This window comes from Salarias fasciatus, chromosome 23, assembly GCF_902148845.1.
Source record: "Salarias fasciatus chromosome 23, fSalaFa1.1, whole genome shotgun sequence".
In the NCBI taxonomy this organism is placed as follows: Eukaryota; Metazoa; Chordata; class Actinopteri; order Blenniiformes; family Blenniidae; genus Salarias; species Salarias fasciatus.
The window spans coordinates 23,843,311-23,860,984 of NC_043766.1; the positions used below are offsets into that span (position 1 = coordinate 23,843,311).

The 17,674-nt window shown below is 46.6% G+C and overlaps 1 protein-coding gene across 1 annotated transcript; it reads right to left on the bottom strand.

The window, feature by feature from the left end:
- Nucleotides 1-547: 547 nt before the first annotated feature.
- LOC115382078 (protein Hook homolog 1-like) lies at nucleotides 548-11,010 on the bottom strand. The gene is made up of 16 exons (XM_030083720.1): nucleotides 10,783-11,010; nucleotides 10,549-10,692; nucleotides 8,699-8,761; nucleotides 7,725-7,888; nucleotides 5,982-6,183; nucleotides 5,746-5,856; nucleotides 5,564-5,651; nucleotides 5,403-5,469; nucleotides 5,175-5,315; nucleotides 4,989-5,076; nucleotides 4,779-4,810; nucleotides 4,599-4,681; nucleotides 4,279-4,379; nucleotides 4,090-4,191; nucleotides 3,938-4,006; nucleotides 548-1,418 (listed from the first exon to the last, which is right to left on the bottom strand). Exons 1-16 carry the CDS (start codon nucleotides 11,008-11,010, stop codon nucleotides 1,251-1,253), a joined length of 1,851 nt encoding a protein of 616 aa, XP_029939580.1. The 3' UTR covers nucleotides 548-1,250.
- Between the last annotated feature and the right edge of the window lie 6,664 nt (nucleotides 11,011-17,674).

A 17,674-nucleotide genomic window follows, 5' to 3' on the forward strand; every position in this document is an offset into this window, starting at 1 on the left:
ACAACCTGAAAATATTCTTTGAGCTCTCTCAAAAACTATTTTAAATAACAAAAGAGGGGTTGGCTGCATAGTTAAAAACTCCCTGTAGTTAACTTCCTACAGGTTTATGGCAAGGAAGACGAGTCTGTTCACTTGGTCTGGCTTCAGCGACTAACGAAGGTAGATGACAACATTTCCACCTGCAGCACTTGTGGCAGGGATGCTGGATGTCCGACGACTTGAAGCCAAAATGCTTCCAGATGACTGAAGTAGTCCTACCTTTCTTGTCAACTAAAGGCTCCTTTTCTGCCATGTTTGTAAACCGCTTCCTTCACGTGTTGCTGATAGAGCCCTTGCTGTGGCTGCGTGCACAAGGTGCATTCATGGTATTTTGGCAGCGTAGGAAATTACATACACGCCGCGCCGTCCGGCTAATTAATCGTTTTTCTCCGATTATAACATTTTTATGATCGTGAGTAACCAAAATCGAAATCAAGATTAAAATTCAATTAATCGTCCAGCCTTATCAGATATCTTTTTAAATCATGTGAAGCAATTTTTGTGTACTTCTTTTTTAAATGTATGAAGTGTTTTATAAATAGAGATTGTCTGACTATGAAATCAAAACCAAAACAAAAATCTAGTTTTGGAAAACTGTGACCAGTAGAGAAGAGACTGAGGCGGTTGCAGTCCGTTGTGGAGGGTGCTGTGGTATAAAGTGTCCACCATGTGGAGAAAATTGACAGAAGCATTCATGTAAACACTGTTATCATAATCAAGACAAGTTTTAGTTTAAACTCTAAAGGTTTTCAATATGGGGCTTAAAAAAGTGTCCTGAGATGGACAGAAAATGCATTCAGTGTTCCCGACCTTTACTCATGCTTGGGGTGGTGACCCTTGACCCCAGCAGCTGAACTTTACAATTATTCCCAGGTATTTAAAAGGTGGTCACAAATTCACTCATTTTTGAAAGGACTTCAATTATTTATTAACATGAAAAACAAAGTTAATCTTTAAAATTCCTGACAATACATGACTAATCATTCACTCACACAATGACACTGCCACCACCTCCTGCGCTAGGTCTGATTATGATGATACACAAACGACAGTTTGAATGAACCATCGGCAAGAATCATCAGTCGAAGTGATTGCGGGCAACGTTCACCCATAGCCACAACCCGTTACATATGGATTCCTCCCACTAAGCTGCAAGCAGATGAGCGTAAGGTCACTTGAGGGCCCAGGTATCCGAGGGGCTGAGAAGTTGATCAGATGTGGGGGTCATGTGATCTATTTGGAGGTAGAGGTGTTAGGCACGTGGTGGGGAGCGCTTGGCGTGCGGCGTTGGACACCCGATGCTGCTGCGACAGGAATGAAGTGGAGGCGGCACAGCCCCCGAGACGCGACTCCATGGCCAATTTCTGGAAGCTCAGGCTCTACAAAATGGAGAAAGACCGTCAGCGTCCATGAAGTTGCAAAAGACAGGCTGTGAATACAGGTGCATCTTTAAACAACAAATAACAGACTTCAAAAGAAAAAGTTCCTTTTCCCCAAAGTTTACCGTATTGTCGGCACTATAAGGCTCACTGGATTAATAGGCGCACAGTCAATGAATGGTTTTTACTAAAAAAAAAAATCATACATGGGGCGCACCACATTTTAAGGCGCATAGGATGTATAGAATAGTATGAGAGAAATACATATTGGCAGTCTAGGTTGTTACATTCTCGGTTGAAATGTGTGAGTAAAGTGACATATCAGAGCTAGTTTGACTGAGGATCGCTCCTCTTCACGGATGTGCAGCTCAGAGCGGCCACGACTGGTCTAACTCGCTTGGTCACCGGGGTTCAGCCAGCTGCGGTCTCCTGAGTGAAGTGCCCCACCGACAGCTCAGCCGCAGCCGGCCAGCAGCTCCCGGCGTCCCGGTGTTGTGCCGAGTTATGCATGCCTGCCGAGATCTGCATCCCCTGGTGGCGGGAGCACATCCGCTCCGCTAAAACGGAAACTCAGACGCCAAACTGTTTTCTACGGCAAAGTACTTTTTGATAATGAAAAGATGCTGTATGAAAGCTTGGATTTCTTTGCAGTACAGTCTGTTAGATATGTTGAAGCATTTGATTGAAGTTCAGATTCGAAATTGAAAATGTAATGCCGAAAAATATGTCCAAAGCTCATTTATTTACAGTAAAGACAGGATAGTTTATTCCACGTTTATATAATTCACGTGGTTTGATTAAAAGACCCACATCTGTAATGTGTTTTGTATCTGATCTAAAAATGTCCATAACATTTATTAAGAGGGGGATGCATTGTTTGGCAGGACACACGTCGTCTCTGCCGACATTTGTGTGTCCTGTTTTTTATTTTCCCCTTATTTTTTTTTGAGGGGGGCAAATAAGTTTCACGTTCACCATGTGAATTATGTAGTGAATATATGTTACGTGGAACTTATTTGGTCCCAGAAAACCAGGGGACGCAAATCTCGGCACAGACAAAATATGTCCTGCCGAATAATGCATCCCCCCCTTAACTGCTGTTAAGCAGGGGATGCAGATCTCGGCAGGCATGCACAACTCGGCACAACACCGGCGGGTGAGCTGTTCGGGCGGGTGGGCTGCGTTCTCGGAGTCGCAGCGTGCATGCTGCCGCCCAGCGTCCAACCGCTCCCCACGTCGGCTGGCTGTGCAGCCGCGTGCCGTGCTCCGTTCCGTTTAAACTAGCTAGCTTAGCAGCTTAGCAAACGGGGTTGTTTGCGCATATGATCAGGGTGATTATGTCACAGGGTGATCCTGTGGGGGGTGTGTCAGAGCTGGGCTGGGCTGGAGTGTGTGTGGCTGAGCCCCGCCTCCCTCCTGGAATCAGTAAATTGGGCACAGGTGTGTGTGTGGGGGCGGTATGTGCATGACCCCAGTGGCAGGGAGAAGGGAGAAGACAGAGAGACCTGGGGCAGGAGCCAAGAAGACGGAGACCTGAGGGCACCAGAGAGACCCGGAGACGGACCCAGAGGGACGGTGGACCAGAGAGGAAGAGCGAGAGCTTCCCGGGCAGTGGCAGGAAGCGTCGTGGGAACACAGGAGGGGGGGAGAGTGCAAACCCCCTCCTTCGAGCTAAGTTTTCCCTTCATGGCTTTGGTTGGTGGTTGTAGGTCGGAGTACACCGATTGATGTGTTGTGTGGTGTGCTGCAGTGTGTACTGACAGTGGCTCCGGCCCAACCAACCCCGAGCCAAACGTAGTTGCTCGACGCTTGCCGCTGCCCCCCCTTTTTAGTGACGGCCGCCCTACCCTGCCCCCTCATACAGGTCCCGTCTCTGCCTGCGTGTGAGAGAGAGAGAGAGACACGTCGAAGGAGGAGGGTGTCCACCAGCCCCTGTCCACCCAGCTGATGCCCACAGCAGAAGAGGAGCAGAGCACCAAGGACATTGAGCTGGATCCCCTGTTCACCGGATATATTTATTAGATTTTAGATTTTTAGGTTTTTAGTTGGCGCCGTTTTAGGACTTCTCTTTTTTTATCTGTCTTTTGAAATCAATAAATCAAGTTTTAGAGACGTGTACTCCTAGCGTTGCATGTTTTATTTATTCAGAGGAACTCCCCATTGTGACCTAAGTAAACTGGGGCTCTCCGCCCCGTGACAATTACCGTAATTCCCCCAAAAAAGGCGCATCGAATTATAAGGCGCTCTTGGATGTTGAGAAAATTACAGGCTTTTACGTGCGCCTTATAGTGCGTAAAATACGGTAATAGTCAATTCTGTTGAAGCTGCAAATCTCCCTCCCGTTTCCACATCTGCAATGTCTTTGCTGTGTCTGGGCTCAGATGTTTTTCCCGTTTTTAAACTGGAGACTAGAATCATCACAAATACAATAAAGCTTTGCGAGTTTCAATTTCATATGCTACGTGTTGAGAAGTAAAACACCTTCTGGATATTTCCGAGCTGGACATGCCGTTACGTACCTTGTTGTACCATGCTGTAACAATGAGTTTCTCCTCAGACTCTCGGAGCCTGGCTTGCTCACACTGGCGCTGCAAGGCAAATGGAAACAGTCACATTAGGAAGCGTTGGATACTCATGACACAAATTAAAAAAAAACAAAGATGAAGTTTACCTCCAGATTGAGGATCTGTGCGTCTCGGTCCGCGAGCTGGATCCTCAGCGCCTGAATCTCTGCAGTGGCAGGATTCAGTTTGGGGTCGAGTGCTCTAATCACCTGTGAGCAGAAATGGGACAAAGACAATCAACACAATAAGCTTGAAATGAACGGCGCATGAAAATCTAACACCAAAAGATTGCTTACATTCCGAGCTTTTTCAAGATACATTTTGTATCTCTCCTCCATGGCCCGCATGTCATCGTCTTTCTTCTTGAGAGCAGCCATCAGCTCGTCCACCTTCAAAGCTGAAAGCATGAAGCCATGAGACGTCTAAAGAAGCTTTGGTTCCAACACCACCGGCATCCACCCATTTCAAATCATCTATTCATTAATTTCGCTGCATTCAAATGTTTTTCACCTAAATTTGAAAACATTTCTATTTAACATTGATTCTATTTTCATCATTTATGTCTTTAATTACTGAGGATCCAGATAGTAGTGAAAAAAAAATATATCAACACTACAGGTTTGAGTGTTGTCAGGCTGAAGGTCCTCGAGGAGCTCTTTCTTCTTCATGATTTCATCCTGAGCTTCGTTCAGCTGAACCCTGAAGAGGAAAAAAAGTGTTTCATTACCTCCCTCTACTGGAAAACAAGAGGGAACGTTTTTGTTTGCCAGCTTTATCAGAGCAGGCCAGCACTTACATGTGTGCGTCAAGCTTCCGCTTCAAGTTTGACTAAAAATCAAAGGGCAAGATCAAATGTGATTAAAGCACTCAACAGTGAACAAATCAATAGATTACATACTCTAGGGGCCTTGAGCTTTAGACAAGCATTTCCAGTGTAATCTATGCCAGCACAAGGTCAAAGAGCCTCAGACTAACTGTGTGGGCCATGGATGCATGGTTCACTTACATCGTCAGGTTTGGCTGCCTGGCTCTGCAGAGCCTTCTGGAGGTCCTCCACTTGCTGCTGCAGCTCGCTGATCTGCTCCCGACCCAATCTGAACATTTACCACCATGCAGGGCAGAGGATAAGAACATTTACCAACGAGGGAAAAAGCCCTGCTCCACACCTGTGAGTGACTTTAACTCCGCTAACCTGTTTTCCGTATCCAGTTCACTGCAAGACTTATGAGATTCCTCCAGCTGGGCCTGCAGAGCTGCAATCTTCTCCTGCTCATGCTCCTTCTGCTGCACTCTCAGCATCTTATTCTCGTACTGCAGGTTGATGAATTTCTCTCTAAACATACACAAGAAGCCGACGTTGACATACCTCTCTACACAAATAAAGATATAAAAAAACAAATGTAGAGAAGAAGTACATTACCTGTACTGGATGGGCACTAACTCAGCTGCCAGGTTGTCGTGGCTGTCACTCTCAGAGGGCTGCATCCCTACATTGGTGAGTGTAAGAATTTCAAAGTAAATATAAGAAAGTGGCTGTTCAGCATCATGGTCCCCTTACAATACGACTTAGCAATGAGATACCTGCTTGGGAGAGTTGGTGCTGCTGAGCCTGAGTGCAACGTAGCTCTTCATTCATTTCTTTCAAAGAGTCTCTCTCAACGATGATCCTCTGGGTAAAGATCAGCAACAGCTTTATGTATCAAGGTGTCTTATCACAACAACGCTACAAACACTATAAACAACTGCTCAAAAAACTCCTTCACCTCTTTCTCCTTAATTATGGTTTCATGCTTTTCCTCCAACCTCTTCATCTCAAAAACCAGATGGTCTACTCGCCTCGTCTCCTCCGACAACTTCTTGTGAAGCTCTCCAGCCTAAAACAGGAAACCGAGCGTGAACACAACAACGCAGATCCCCGAATACATCCATTCGTAGCTAAAGCGCAGCGATGGGTCCGATGACTCGTTTTCCATCATGCCATAGTCTGCATGTAATCTACCTGTCTCTTGTAGGTCTCCAGTTGTGTACGGGCAGCGTTGGCCTTGCGGAGCTCTTTCTCCAGGCTCTCGGTGTTTTGCATGTATAACGTGTTGTTTTCCTCCAAAAGCTTCATCTGGCGCTTCAGATCACCCAGATTCTCAAGTTTACGCTTGTAGGTTTCCATGGAGGCTTCCAGCATAACAACCCGGTCTGAGCAGTTTCTGTAAGGAATGAACACACACCTCAGTGAAAAAGAATGTTCAAATATAAACAATTAAAGGAACATAAAATCCAGAAATAAATTTGTTCCAACTCGACAACTTAAGACTGAACTTCATTCAAATGAACAAGAACTGCTTCATCTCTTATTCTGAAAGTCATCAAGACCAAACGGCTGAAAAAAAACCTTAAAACAAACCCATTTTTTAAGAGACTATACACCAAACCACTAGAAACTGCTCTTGAAACAAGGACAACACAACCATATTTATAGCACGCATTATATTTCAAAACACTGTTAAGAGATGATTTTACTCTCCAAACTTCATCAGCTCTTGGCTCCAGTGAAAACACAAAAACTACTTTTTATAATGAAACGCTTCTTGAAATGCACCATATCTAACTGTACATTTTACCCACAATGCATCATATTTATGACATACACTAATTGTACTTTTTTCTTTTACTTTATTGTTAATTGTTTTCCTGTTTTATCACAATTTAAAGTTTTTAAATTTAATATTTGGTATTGAAAAGCATGAGAACAAATGTAATTCAAATTGTATAATTCGACAGGATAGTAAATAATTTGAAAACTTGAAATTGGGATAGGGAAAAATGAAAAAAGTAAAAAAAAAAATCAGTTTGTCTCAGAAGAAAATACTTGTCTTAAAGCTTTTAAAAAGAACACCTTTTTTAAAAAAATAGCAAAATAACAACAAACTTGCACTTCCAATTGTTTTGCAGTATCTTTCTAGCCCAAAGAAAAAAAAGTGGATCAAGCCAACACTGATTAAAATGCTAAAAGTGGAAGAACAGAGAATATTAGATATTCTGTTCAGAATCATGTCGTCGTGTCATATTTAAGCAGATCTTCACAACAACAAAAAAAGGTTCATTGACAAAAAGGTCCTGCTCCTGGTAGATTGTCACTTCTTCTCCACATGAACGATGCTTTGGAAGCATCTTTTCATCAGATCTGAAAAAATAATAAATTCACTGCCACAAACTGCCGACAATTCATAGTTCTAAAAATGAACATACACACATATATATTCAGAAGTAAATGTAAATGCAGAAAACACAAAGTGAAAATGTCAAAAAACATTCAATAAAAAAATATCAAAGGTGTAACAACTATATATGCAAGAATGTATCCAGCTAAGCTCCTCTTTCAAAGTATATGAGCATGCCGACCATAATCAGGAAGTGGAGAGAATTTGCAGCGAGTGGATGATGTCTCTAAAAATGCGCTTGCATACCCGAGGTGCCGTCAGCCCCCTCTCACAGCAAGCTTCACAAAATGCAGACTAAATGTGCATATTGATGGAGTCATGACTTGGAACACTAAACTCTTTAACACACGGCTGTCCTGTCAATGGGAAGGTGTGACTGGGTGCAGGTGGGGAAGTGAATGGAGCTCCAGGAAGACAGAATGACTTTTTATACCAAGGTGCTTTAAATGGATGCTTTTCAGTTCAGTTCTAAACTGCTACAGCTCTAGTGAGGTGGCAGAAGTCTACACGGGGAGGGTGAGACGAACCTGAAATTTTCCTCCTGCAGTGTCTCCAGCTGTTGCTGCAGCTGGCTGTGTTTCCTTCCTGAGGGTGTGCTCGGATCGTCAAATGTGTCCAGCTGGTTGGCTCTGTCTGCTAGGACATCTTTCTCAGCCAATAAGCTGTTTCGTTCCTCTTGAAGTACGACGACCTGCACAGAAACAACATGAGAGACTCTCCAACTGATTTCATTGGCAAAGCAGCTAAGAAATTTGAAAAAAAAAGTTGATGTGAATACTAGTCTGCCGGAAAAAATAGACTCTGTTATTCAGTTATTGCATGCAAGTCGAAAGGAGGTATCCAAGCATCAAAACACAGCACCCCACCCCGCCTGATGTGGAAGATAACTCTTGTCCTCTCCCAGCTGGTAAAGCAAACAGTGCAGTTAATCCATGCTGGAAGCACTTCAAGCCAACATGTTAATAAGACAGGGTTAGTTTTCACCTTTTCTTTTTTTTTTAGCTGTTGTTTTCCAGAGCTGATTTTCAGTTCTCAGGAAAGCAGATATTCTAAAGAAAGGACGCACAGACTACGTCCGAGACTGTGAAAGAAAAATGTTTAACATAAAGCATTCAGTCTCACTGTGCTCTGTAGCTGGGAAGAACCTTAAAAGTATTTCTCATTTCACATTCAGGATTCTCTCTTAAACTGCTGAACACAAATTTTTGCACTGCTCTAATTTTTTTAGTTTGTACTGGAACTGCTCAACCACTAAATCTATGATTAATATTGCAGCAAAGCAGATGATGACCAAGCAGATGACCAATCTTACAGAAATGACCAATCTTACAGAAATATATATATATATATATATATATATATATATATATATATAAAAATAAAAAATAAATTCCCTTTTGAATGGTGCTACATCTGTACGGGATGAGCTGCAAAGCAAAGCATGTGTCATTTACGCCCCACATGCGATCAGAACTTCAGGAAAACTCAAGCAAACACCTACCACACACTTCCTTCTGCTCTGGCCACACTGCTCCTCTGAGCACCTGCAGCAGCAGTATTTCACCTGTCCGACCAAGGCACATTCCACCATATGGAGGGGGGTACTGTCCCTATATTTGTGTGTGTTTATACATTTTGGGGAACTGGTGGTGAGTGAAAGCATACACTGAATATATTTGAAACGTTATGACACTTTTTTTTCTCATTTACAAATTCTGTTAAGATTGAATGAAGATTAATGCATGGTATTCCAGGCACCCCTTAGTTTTTGGTTCAGCCCGGCCTGTCCTGATTGGTTGATTGATTTGTGCTGGGGCTGGACTCTATAAGGAGGGCCTCATTTGATGGCTGGAGGCTGACCATCTGACAGAAAGAGAGTCTGAATCTGCAGCCAGCTACGAGGCGGACTCTCATGCTTTTTAGAATTTTGGAAACTGAACCTCCAAATAAATGTATTATTTTTGAAGAAGCTTTGAATCGCTGCCTTAGTATTTTCCTTCCCATCAGTCTGGACTGACCACATACTGGGTCTGGGTGACCGCTCCGTACCTAACAATTATAACCATTTACTTTTTCAGAATTTTTAAAAATATGCTGCTGTCTTCAAATTCAAAATAAGAAAACTCATTTCCTGAAAGGTTCAACAATCCTTTTTTCCCCTACCACTGCTGCTCAGAACTTTGTGGATCAAATACAAAAACTATTAATCACTGCTGAAATCTGAAGGATTTTCTTCAGGTTGTTCATCTGAGGAGAGAGATTATAAAAACACCATAAAAAAAACTGACAAAACGAAATTAGATTTTATGCAACGATTACAAAATTGTTGCATATATACATGACAATATTACAAGATATAAGTAAAATTGATACTAAAATACAACAATAAGAGTATAACAGTTTTTAAAAAAATTGAGCAATTCTCATTTTTTTGGGATGTACATTTTTATTGATAATATCATGCTTGTGTTATTTCAGTTTTTACCACAAGCAATCTTGATATTTGTTGCATTTATCAGCAGCTTCTCCCTGGAAAACAAAACAAAAAACCAAAACACGCACTCATCAGAGGTGCAGGGTCAGAGGGTGGGGTGAGCCACTGCTGAACTGAGCTGCTGGCCACGCCCCCTCTGCCTGAGGCATCAGGTGGAACAAGCCAGGCGGAGGATATCTACTCTGAGGCAAGTTTGGACGCGCTCGCTCACAGGACTGTGAGGAGGAAGCAGTGTGTGAGGCTTGGGAGGAGATCCCATGTTTCCAAGCAGCAGCAGACATCACATGTTAAATCAATGAGGGGGGTTTTCACTCTCTTCAGAGAAAGTCCAGGCGGAGATCGACCAGGTGATTGGACAGACCCAGCCCACTATGGCGGACAGACCCAACCTGCCCTACAGTGATGCTGTCATTCACGAGATCCAGAGGATGGGAAACATCGTTCCTTTAAATGGACTCAGGATGGCAGCGAAGGACACAAACCTGGGGGGTTACATCATACCAAAGGTACATCTGGTTTACTCACCGCAGCTTGAATCCACCCTATTTAACAACATGTGGTCATTTAACTCAGGAACAAGAACAAGAACAAACAAAAATATATACAGCAATGTGCGTCATTTTGGTTCATCTAATACCTTTTAAGTAACTAAGTAAGTAATATTCATTTATATAGCGCTTTTCGCATATCAGCATTCACAAAGCGCTTCACAGATCAGAAAACAAAATATAAAGATCAGAAATATAAAGTTAAAACAACATTCAACAGAGCATGTAACAAATAAGATCGGAGATCTTAAGACATTTCACGGTACATAAAAGCAGAGTCATAGAAATCATATAGGCAGTATATGGTACAAGCATACGAGTCCGGGGAACTCTCAACAGGTTGTGCTCTGATGACCCCCGGCTTCGGGCCGAGCCGTAGGGCTTGACCCAGTCTCCGATATACATGGGAGCCTGACTCTGCAGGGCTCGGAAGGTCAGCACCAGGATTTTAAACTGGACACAGAACACAACAGGGAGCCAGTGGAGAGATTTTAAAACAGGTGTGATGTGGGACCTCCTGTTGGAGCTGGTCAGCAGCCTCGCAGCTGAGTTTTGGACGCCCTGAAGATGAGCCAGTTCTTTCTTGTTGAGGCAAGTGAACAGGCTGTTGCAGTAGTCCAGTCGCAAGGACATTAACACATAGATGATCATTTCAAGCTTGTTCTTAGACACCGTGGGTCTGAGCTTAGTGTAATTGTGCAGCTGGAAGAAACGGTTTCTAACCAGCTGCCTCAAGTGGTGGTCCAATGACATGGCGTTGTCAAAGATCATCCCAAGGTTCCTCAGTTCGGCTTTGGTTGAGGGGCTCAGATCACCGAGGTGCTGCTTAATAGTGGGGATGGTTCTGTCCGGGGCAATGATGAGAGCCTGTTTTTTTTTTTTAGTTTAATTTGATGCTGTTATCACTTAACCACTTGTTGGTTTGTGATAAGCAGTTTATTAAGGAGCTCACTGTGACTTTCAGAAGGCTCGAAGGAGCAGTACAGCTACAGGTCATCAGTGAACAGGTGGTAGGAAACATCAATGAATTTTTCGATTATCTGACCCAGAGGAAGCACATACAGCAGGAACAAGAGGGGTCCCAGAACTGAGTCCTGACACACACCACACTGCAGGTTGGCTGACACACTGAAGCTCCTACCAGCCAGATATGAGAACCACTCTAGCATGGGACCTGACAAGCATAGTATTATTGTATAAATGGTTTACGAAACTGTTTTTCACTGAATTACATAATGAACTTGTGAAGAACAAAGCAAGTAATTTATTAATTCAGCTTTACATTCAAAAATGAGATACAGGAAATCCCGAGTGTTTGTTTTGGTGCACAGAGATTAAAGACACTCAGTAATATGTATATATACTGCAGTAGTCCAGGAAACGGAGGTGCAGACGAATATCCAGTTTGTGGCTCGTTTATTGGCACAGTCAGTTCAGTTTAGGGCGTTTCAGAACATGCGCATCTCTCGCGCCCAAAACAGGACAACAGGAACAAACTTTCACCCCAGAAACACCCCCTGCTCCAAAGTCCTTCCACAAAAGTTCCAGGGGAATCCGCCTCTCAGGGAGGCCCACTATATAAGTCCGCTGCACTGCAGCAGCCGCTACACTACCCCCGCCCCAAAAAAAGTCCTCGCCCTCGAGGACAACCTTGGGAGACAACCGTCAAACAACAAGTGAAAATAAACCCAGATAAAGGGAAGGCAGCGAGAGAACAAGTGCAAAATGCTCATAAACAGAATCATACACACACACACACACACACAAGAAGAGCCACAGTAACAATAGCTTCAGAATCAAAGCAAACAGTGCAACAACCCATCAACAAATCAGTAGCCAATTTTCATGAACAGACCACAAACACTTCTTTTTTTGTTTTTTTTTTGGGTTTTTTTAATTCCACACACTTTAGTCCACAGACACAACAAAGTCTTGCAAGTGAGCCGGGGGTCTCACCTGCCGCTTTGGCCCTGTAGGGGATGGGGGTGTGGGAACAGGGCTGGGGCCCAGTACATCAGCCCGCACGGGGGAGGCATGGGACAAGGGTGGTGGAGTGGCAAGGGACGCAGACCCGCGGCCGTCTTGGGGTGCAACTGGGGAGGTGGGAGGGGTCGACAGTGTAACTGAGGTGGGAGAGGGAGGCCCTCCCCGGTAGGGGGCCAGTCTGTCTCTGTGGAGGGCCACACTCCTTTTCCGTGGGGGCATCTGCACTTGGTACACAACCTCTCCCAACCTCTCCAGCGCCCTGCAGGGACCTGTCCACTTGCAGTCCAGCTTGGGACTACGGCCTTTCTTCCTCACTAGGTTGTAGACCCAGACAAGCTCACCCACCGTGAAGTCCCTTCCCCGAGACGTCACGTCGTACTAGCGCTTCTGTTTCACACCGGCCTCCTGCAGCCGTTCTCGAGCAAAACTGTGTGCTGAGTCCAGACGGTCCTGCAGTTTCCTAGCATATTCCAGCCCGGCGGGAACAGCCGGGGCATCAGGTGGGCGACCGAAGGCCAGCTCAGCCAGGGTGCGCAGCTCCCTGCCCAGCATAAGGAGCGCCGGCATGCACTCTGTGGACTCCTGTACTGCGGAGCGGCAAGCCATAAGCACGAGTGGCAGGTGTTTGTCCCAATCTCGCTGGTGGCGGGAGGTGACGATGGCCAGCTGGTCTCCAAGGTTCCAGTGGAAACGCTCCACCAGTCCATCACTCTGCGGATGCAGTGGGGTGGTGCGAGTCTTGTGGATGCCCAGGCATTCGCACACAGCCGCGAACCCCCTGGATTTAAAGTTCGTACCCTGATCACTATGTAGGGACGCCATCACACCAAACCGTCTTATCATGCCTCCCACCAGGGGATCAGCGATTGTCTCAGCTTCCTGTTTTGGGATGGCGTACGCCTCTGGCCACTTAGTAAAGTCGTCAATGACCGAGAGGACGTAGCGGTTACCGTCATCAGACAGTGGGTATGGTCCTGTGATGTTAATCCCCACCCTGTCCATGGGCATCCCACCGGGAACTGCTGGAGTGGTGCCTGTGAACACCCAGTTGGACCTTTGCGGGCAACACAGGGGTCACAGCGATGGCAGAAGTCCTCCACGTCTCTCTTCTGCCGCCCCCAGTAGAAGCGTTGACGCAGGCGCTTCAGTGTTTTGGTGACCCCAAAATGTCCACAGCCACCTGACCCGTGCATGGCCTTAAGCACCACCTCCTGCAGGCCCCTCAGCACCACCACCTGCCACTGCTCCTCCCCCGTGGCCGCCGTCTTGAATACGCTCTGCAGCACACCTTGTGCCACCCTCAGTGAGTCAAACATGGCCCATAGACCTCTGGTAGCCTTGGAAAGTGGCACCACCGCCTCCCACAGAGGATGTTGCCGGCTCTCTACCCACTCCAACACAGGCTGTAGGTCTGCATCGCACTCTTGTTCTTGTCTCCACTCTGTGTGCGACACCGCCTGCACTTCCCGACAGATGACCGAGTCGACTTGTCTGACAGCCGCACATTCACCTCCCTCCGTCCGCCACTCTTGCTCCCATGTCTCCCTGCGCTCACAGTATCCGCACCCTTCTGCTGCACACGGGCGGCGTGAGAGGGCATCAGCATTGGCATAGCGAGCCCCAGGTCGGTGCTCCACTTTGAAGTTGTATCCTTACAGCTCTTCCAACCACCTGGCGACCTGCCCCTCAGGCTCCCGGAAAGACATCAGCCACTGTAAGGCAGAGTGGTCAGTCCTTAACATGAAGGGGAGGCCACATAGGTAGTATTTGAAGTGTCTGACAGAGAGCACCACCACCAGGAGCTCACAGCGGGTGATGCAGTAGTTCCGCTCTGGCTTTGTGAGCCTCTGGCTGAAGTATGCCACCACCCTCTCCCCCCTGAGCCATGGTTGGGATAGGACACCTCCCACCCCCGTGCTGCTGGCGTCGGTATCCAGCATGAAGGGCAGGGCAGGGTCAGGTGGGGCGAGTACCGGGGCCTCGCACAGTGCCCGCTTCAGCCCGAGGAACGCCTCCTGGGACCCTTCAGACCACACAAAGTCTCTGTCTTTCTCAAGCAACCGATACAGGGGCGAGGCAATAGTGGCGAAGCCCCGCACGTGTCTCCGGTAGTAGGAAGCCAGCCCTAGGAAGCTTTTCAGCTGTCCCTGGTCACGAGGGGTGGGCCAGTCCCTAACAGCCTGTACTTTCTCCCTCATGGTGCAGATGCCATTTGCACCCAGCTCGTGCCCCAAGAATGTCACCGCTCGTCTCATAAAATGGCACTTTTCCGGATGTAGTTTCAGGCCCACCACCCTGATTCTCTCCAGGACCCGCCTCAGGGACCCCAGGGCGGCCTCGAAGGAGCGTCCGTGTAAGAGAATGTCATCCAGGTACACCAGGCACTCCTGGCGGGGGATATCGGCCAACACCTTGTCCATAAGCCGGGCAAAAGTGGCTGGGGCATTGCACAACCCGAAGTTGAGGACCTTGAACTGCCACAAGCCCCGGCCGGTACAGAAGGCGGACTTGGGGCGGGATTCAGGAGAGAGAGGCACCTGGTAATATCTGCTCTTGAGGTCCAGAGTGGTGAACCATGAAGAGCCAGACACCAAGTCCAGGGACTCGTCAATGTGGGGTAGGGGGTATGAGTCCTTTGTGGTCACGTCATTCAGCCATCTGTAGTCCACACAGAAGTGCCAGTCTCCAGCATTCTTCTTCAGGACCATGACCACTGGTGTTGCCCAGGGGCTGTCAGATGGCTGGATAAAGTCATCCCGCAGCAGTCCATCAACAGCTTTGTCACATGCTTGCTGGCGAGCAAGGGGAATGCGACGTTGGTGGCCCTTGATGGGCCGCGCTGACCCAGTATCAATGACATGTTCCGCCAATTCGGTTCTACCCACCTCGCTCTCGCTTGTTGCGAAACTATCCTAAAAACTCCCCCAGCAGCTGTCTCAGCTGCTCCTGCTGCTGGTCTTCCAGGTCTCCATACTCCTCCCTCCACACCCCCGCCACAGGACACACGGTGGCAGGCTCGGTAGAGGGGGAAGAGACAACAGGGGAAGGATGAGGGGACAGGGGCACCGGCCCGGAGGACAGGGCTGTGAGGGTAGGCAACGGGGTGAACACAGGGGCCAGGGGAGACAACTGCTGAAAGGGGCCGGGGCTGGTGGGGGAAACGGGCCTCCTGGAGGGGGGTGCAGGGGCGAAGGAGGTCAGGGAGGGGTCCATGGGAACAGCAGACTTCGGGGTTTGGCTACCCACGGGGGTCAGGGCAGGAGGAATGTTCAGGGGCTCTCAGTGCCTGGACGAGCTGGGCAGAGGCTGGGGGCCCGGGAGCTAGGGGGCCCATGGCAACTGTAGGGCCTCCTGGAAAGCTAAGCACACCCCTGCCTATGTCCAGCAGACACCCAGTGTCCTGGAAGAAGTCCACCCCCAGGATGCAGCAGTCCTGAACATCTGCCACCCAAACCGGATGGTGAACACACAGGCCTCCCACACACAACCACAGGTACCCCCTCCCCGCCGTGGGGGCCAACTGGCCCGTGACCGTGCAGAGCTGGACTGTTGTGGGTTCGAGTTGGGTCCCCCTGGGCAGAATGTCTGGTCTCACCAGCGTCACCGACGACCCCGTGTCCACTAGGCCCACAGTCGGTACCCCCTGGACATAGACAGCCACATGGCAGGAGCCCCCGCTTCCGGAGCTCCCGTGAACCCACCCCACCACCACCGGTGGGGCACCGCCGTCGTCTGCTTCTGGGGGGGATGGAGCCCCTCACAGACACACCGTTTTTCCATAAATCACAAATAGCCGCCATCCAGTGGGTGAATTGAGAATAGCCACTACTTTTTCTGTAAAACATAACTTGTTTTGTTACCTGAGAATGATCTCTGTTGTTTTGAACTGTGTGTGCTCATTAACCTACATAAATAAATGTTGAGCAATTCATATTTTCTACAGCTTTATCCAGTTCAAGATTGCTGGAGCTGATCTCAGCTGAAGGGAAAGCCAGGGTTCACTTTGGACAGGCTGACTTTCTATCACAGGGAAGGCCACCTTTCAGTCTGCTTTGCTCGCAGGTTAAAATATACATTGATGAGTTTTTTTCTCCTGATGAAATATGCTGCTGCATTGTTGCCAGACTGATACCTAAAACTCAGCTACAATCAAACCACAGAGAGTCAGTACGCTATCAATGATTGAAACTTTGCACGTTATGTGAGAGGAGATACAAGGACAGCAGTCCAGGGATCGATTCATGCCGTGTGTGTGTGTGTGTGTGTGTGTGTGTGTGTGTGTGTGTGTGTGTGTGTGTGTGTGTGTTTGTGTGTGAGTGGACTTTGTCATGGGTGCGCACTGCATCAGATATCTTTTTAAATCATGTGAAGCAATTTTTGTGTACTTTTTTTTTAAATGTATGAAGCGTACTATAAATAGAGATTGCCCGACTATGAAATCAAAACCAAATCAAAAACCTAGTTTTGGAAAACTGACCAGTAGAGAAGAGACTGAGGCGGTTACAGTCCATTGTGGAGGGTGCTGTGGTATAAAGTGTCCACCATGTGGAGAAAATTGACAGAAGCATTCATGTAAACACTGTTATCATAATCAAGACAAGTTTTAGTTTAAACTCTAAAAGGTTTTCAATATGGGGCTTAAAAAAGTGTCCTGAGATGGACAGAAAATGCATTCAGTGTTCCCGACCTTTACTCATGCTTGGGGTGGTGACCCTTGACCCCAGCAGCAGAACTTTACAATTATTCCCAGGTATTTAAAAGGTGGTCACAAATTCACTCATTTTTGAAAGGAGTTTATTTATTAACAAGAAAACCAAAGTTAATCTTTAAAATTCCTGACAATACATGACTAATCATTTACTCACACAAACATGACACTGCCACTACCTCCTGCGCTAGGTCTGATTATGATGATACACAAACGACAATTTGAATGAACCATCGGCAAGAATCATCCACGGCAAAGGAAAAACCATCAAATACGTCTTCAAGAAAAAAACAATGACAGAGCTCTCCTCTCACTAAGGTGCCCCGCGCTGCACGTCCATTGACACGAACCGGCTGAAAGTGTCGGTGATTACAAACAGAATTACAATTCTTCAGTTACAATTAAACGCTTCACCTGATTGTGACAACTGGATCAAAAGCTGGTGCTAAAATCAAGATTACAGTTATATATAAAACTTCAGTCTTTATTTTCTTGAATAATATTAAAGATTTGAGTCTTTGAAAAATAGCTTAAGCATTTTTTTTTTTTGTTTTTTTTTAACAAAACAGTTTGACGCTTGATAAAGGTGGTGTCCAGCACCAAATTCAGGCATCTCTGTCTAACATACTGAATAGTTCGGACCCTGACCGCTGCATAGTTTAGTGGATTAGTTAGTAAATAACTGAAAGATTAAGTTACATTTTTGTTACATTTTTGTTGGTATCGACCCTTTAAAAGATT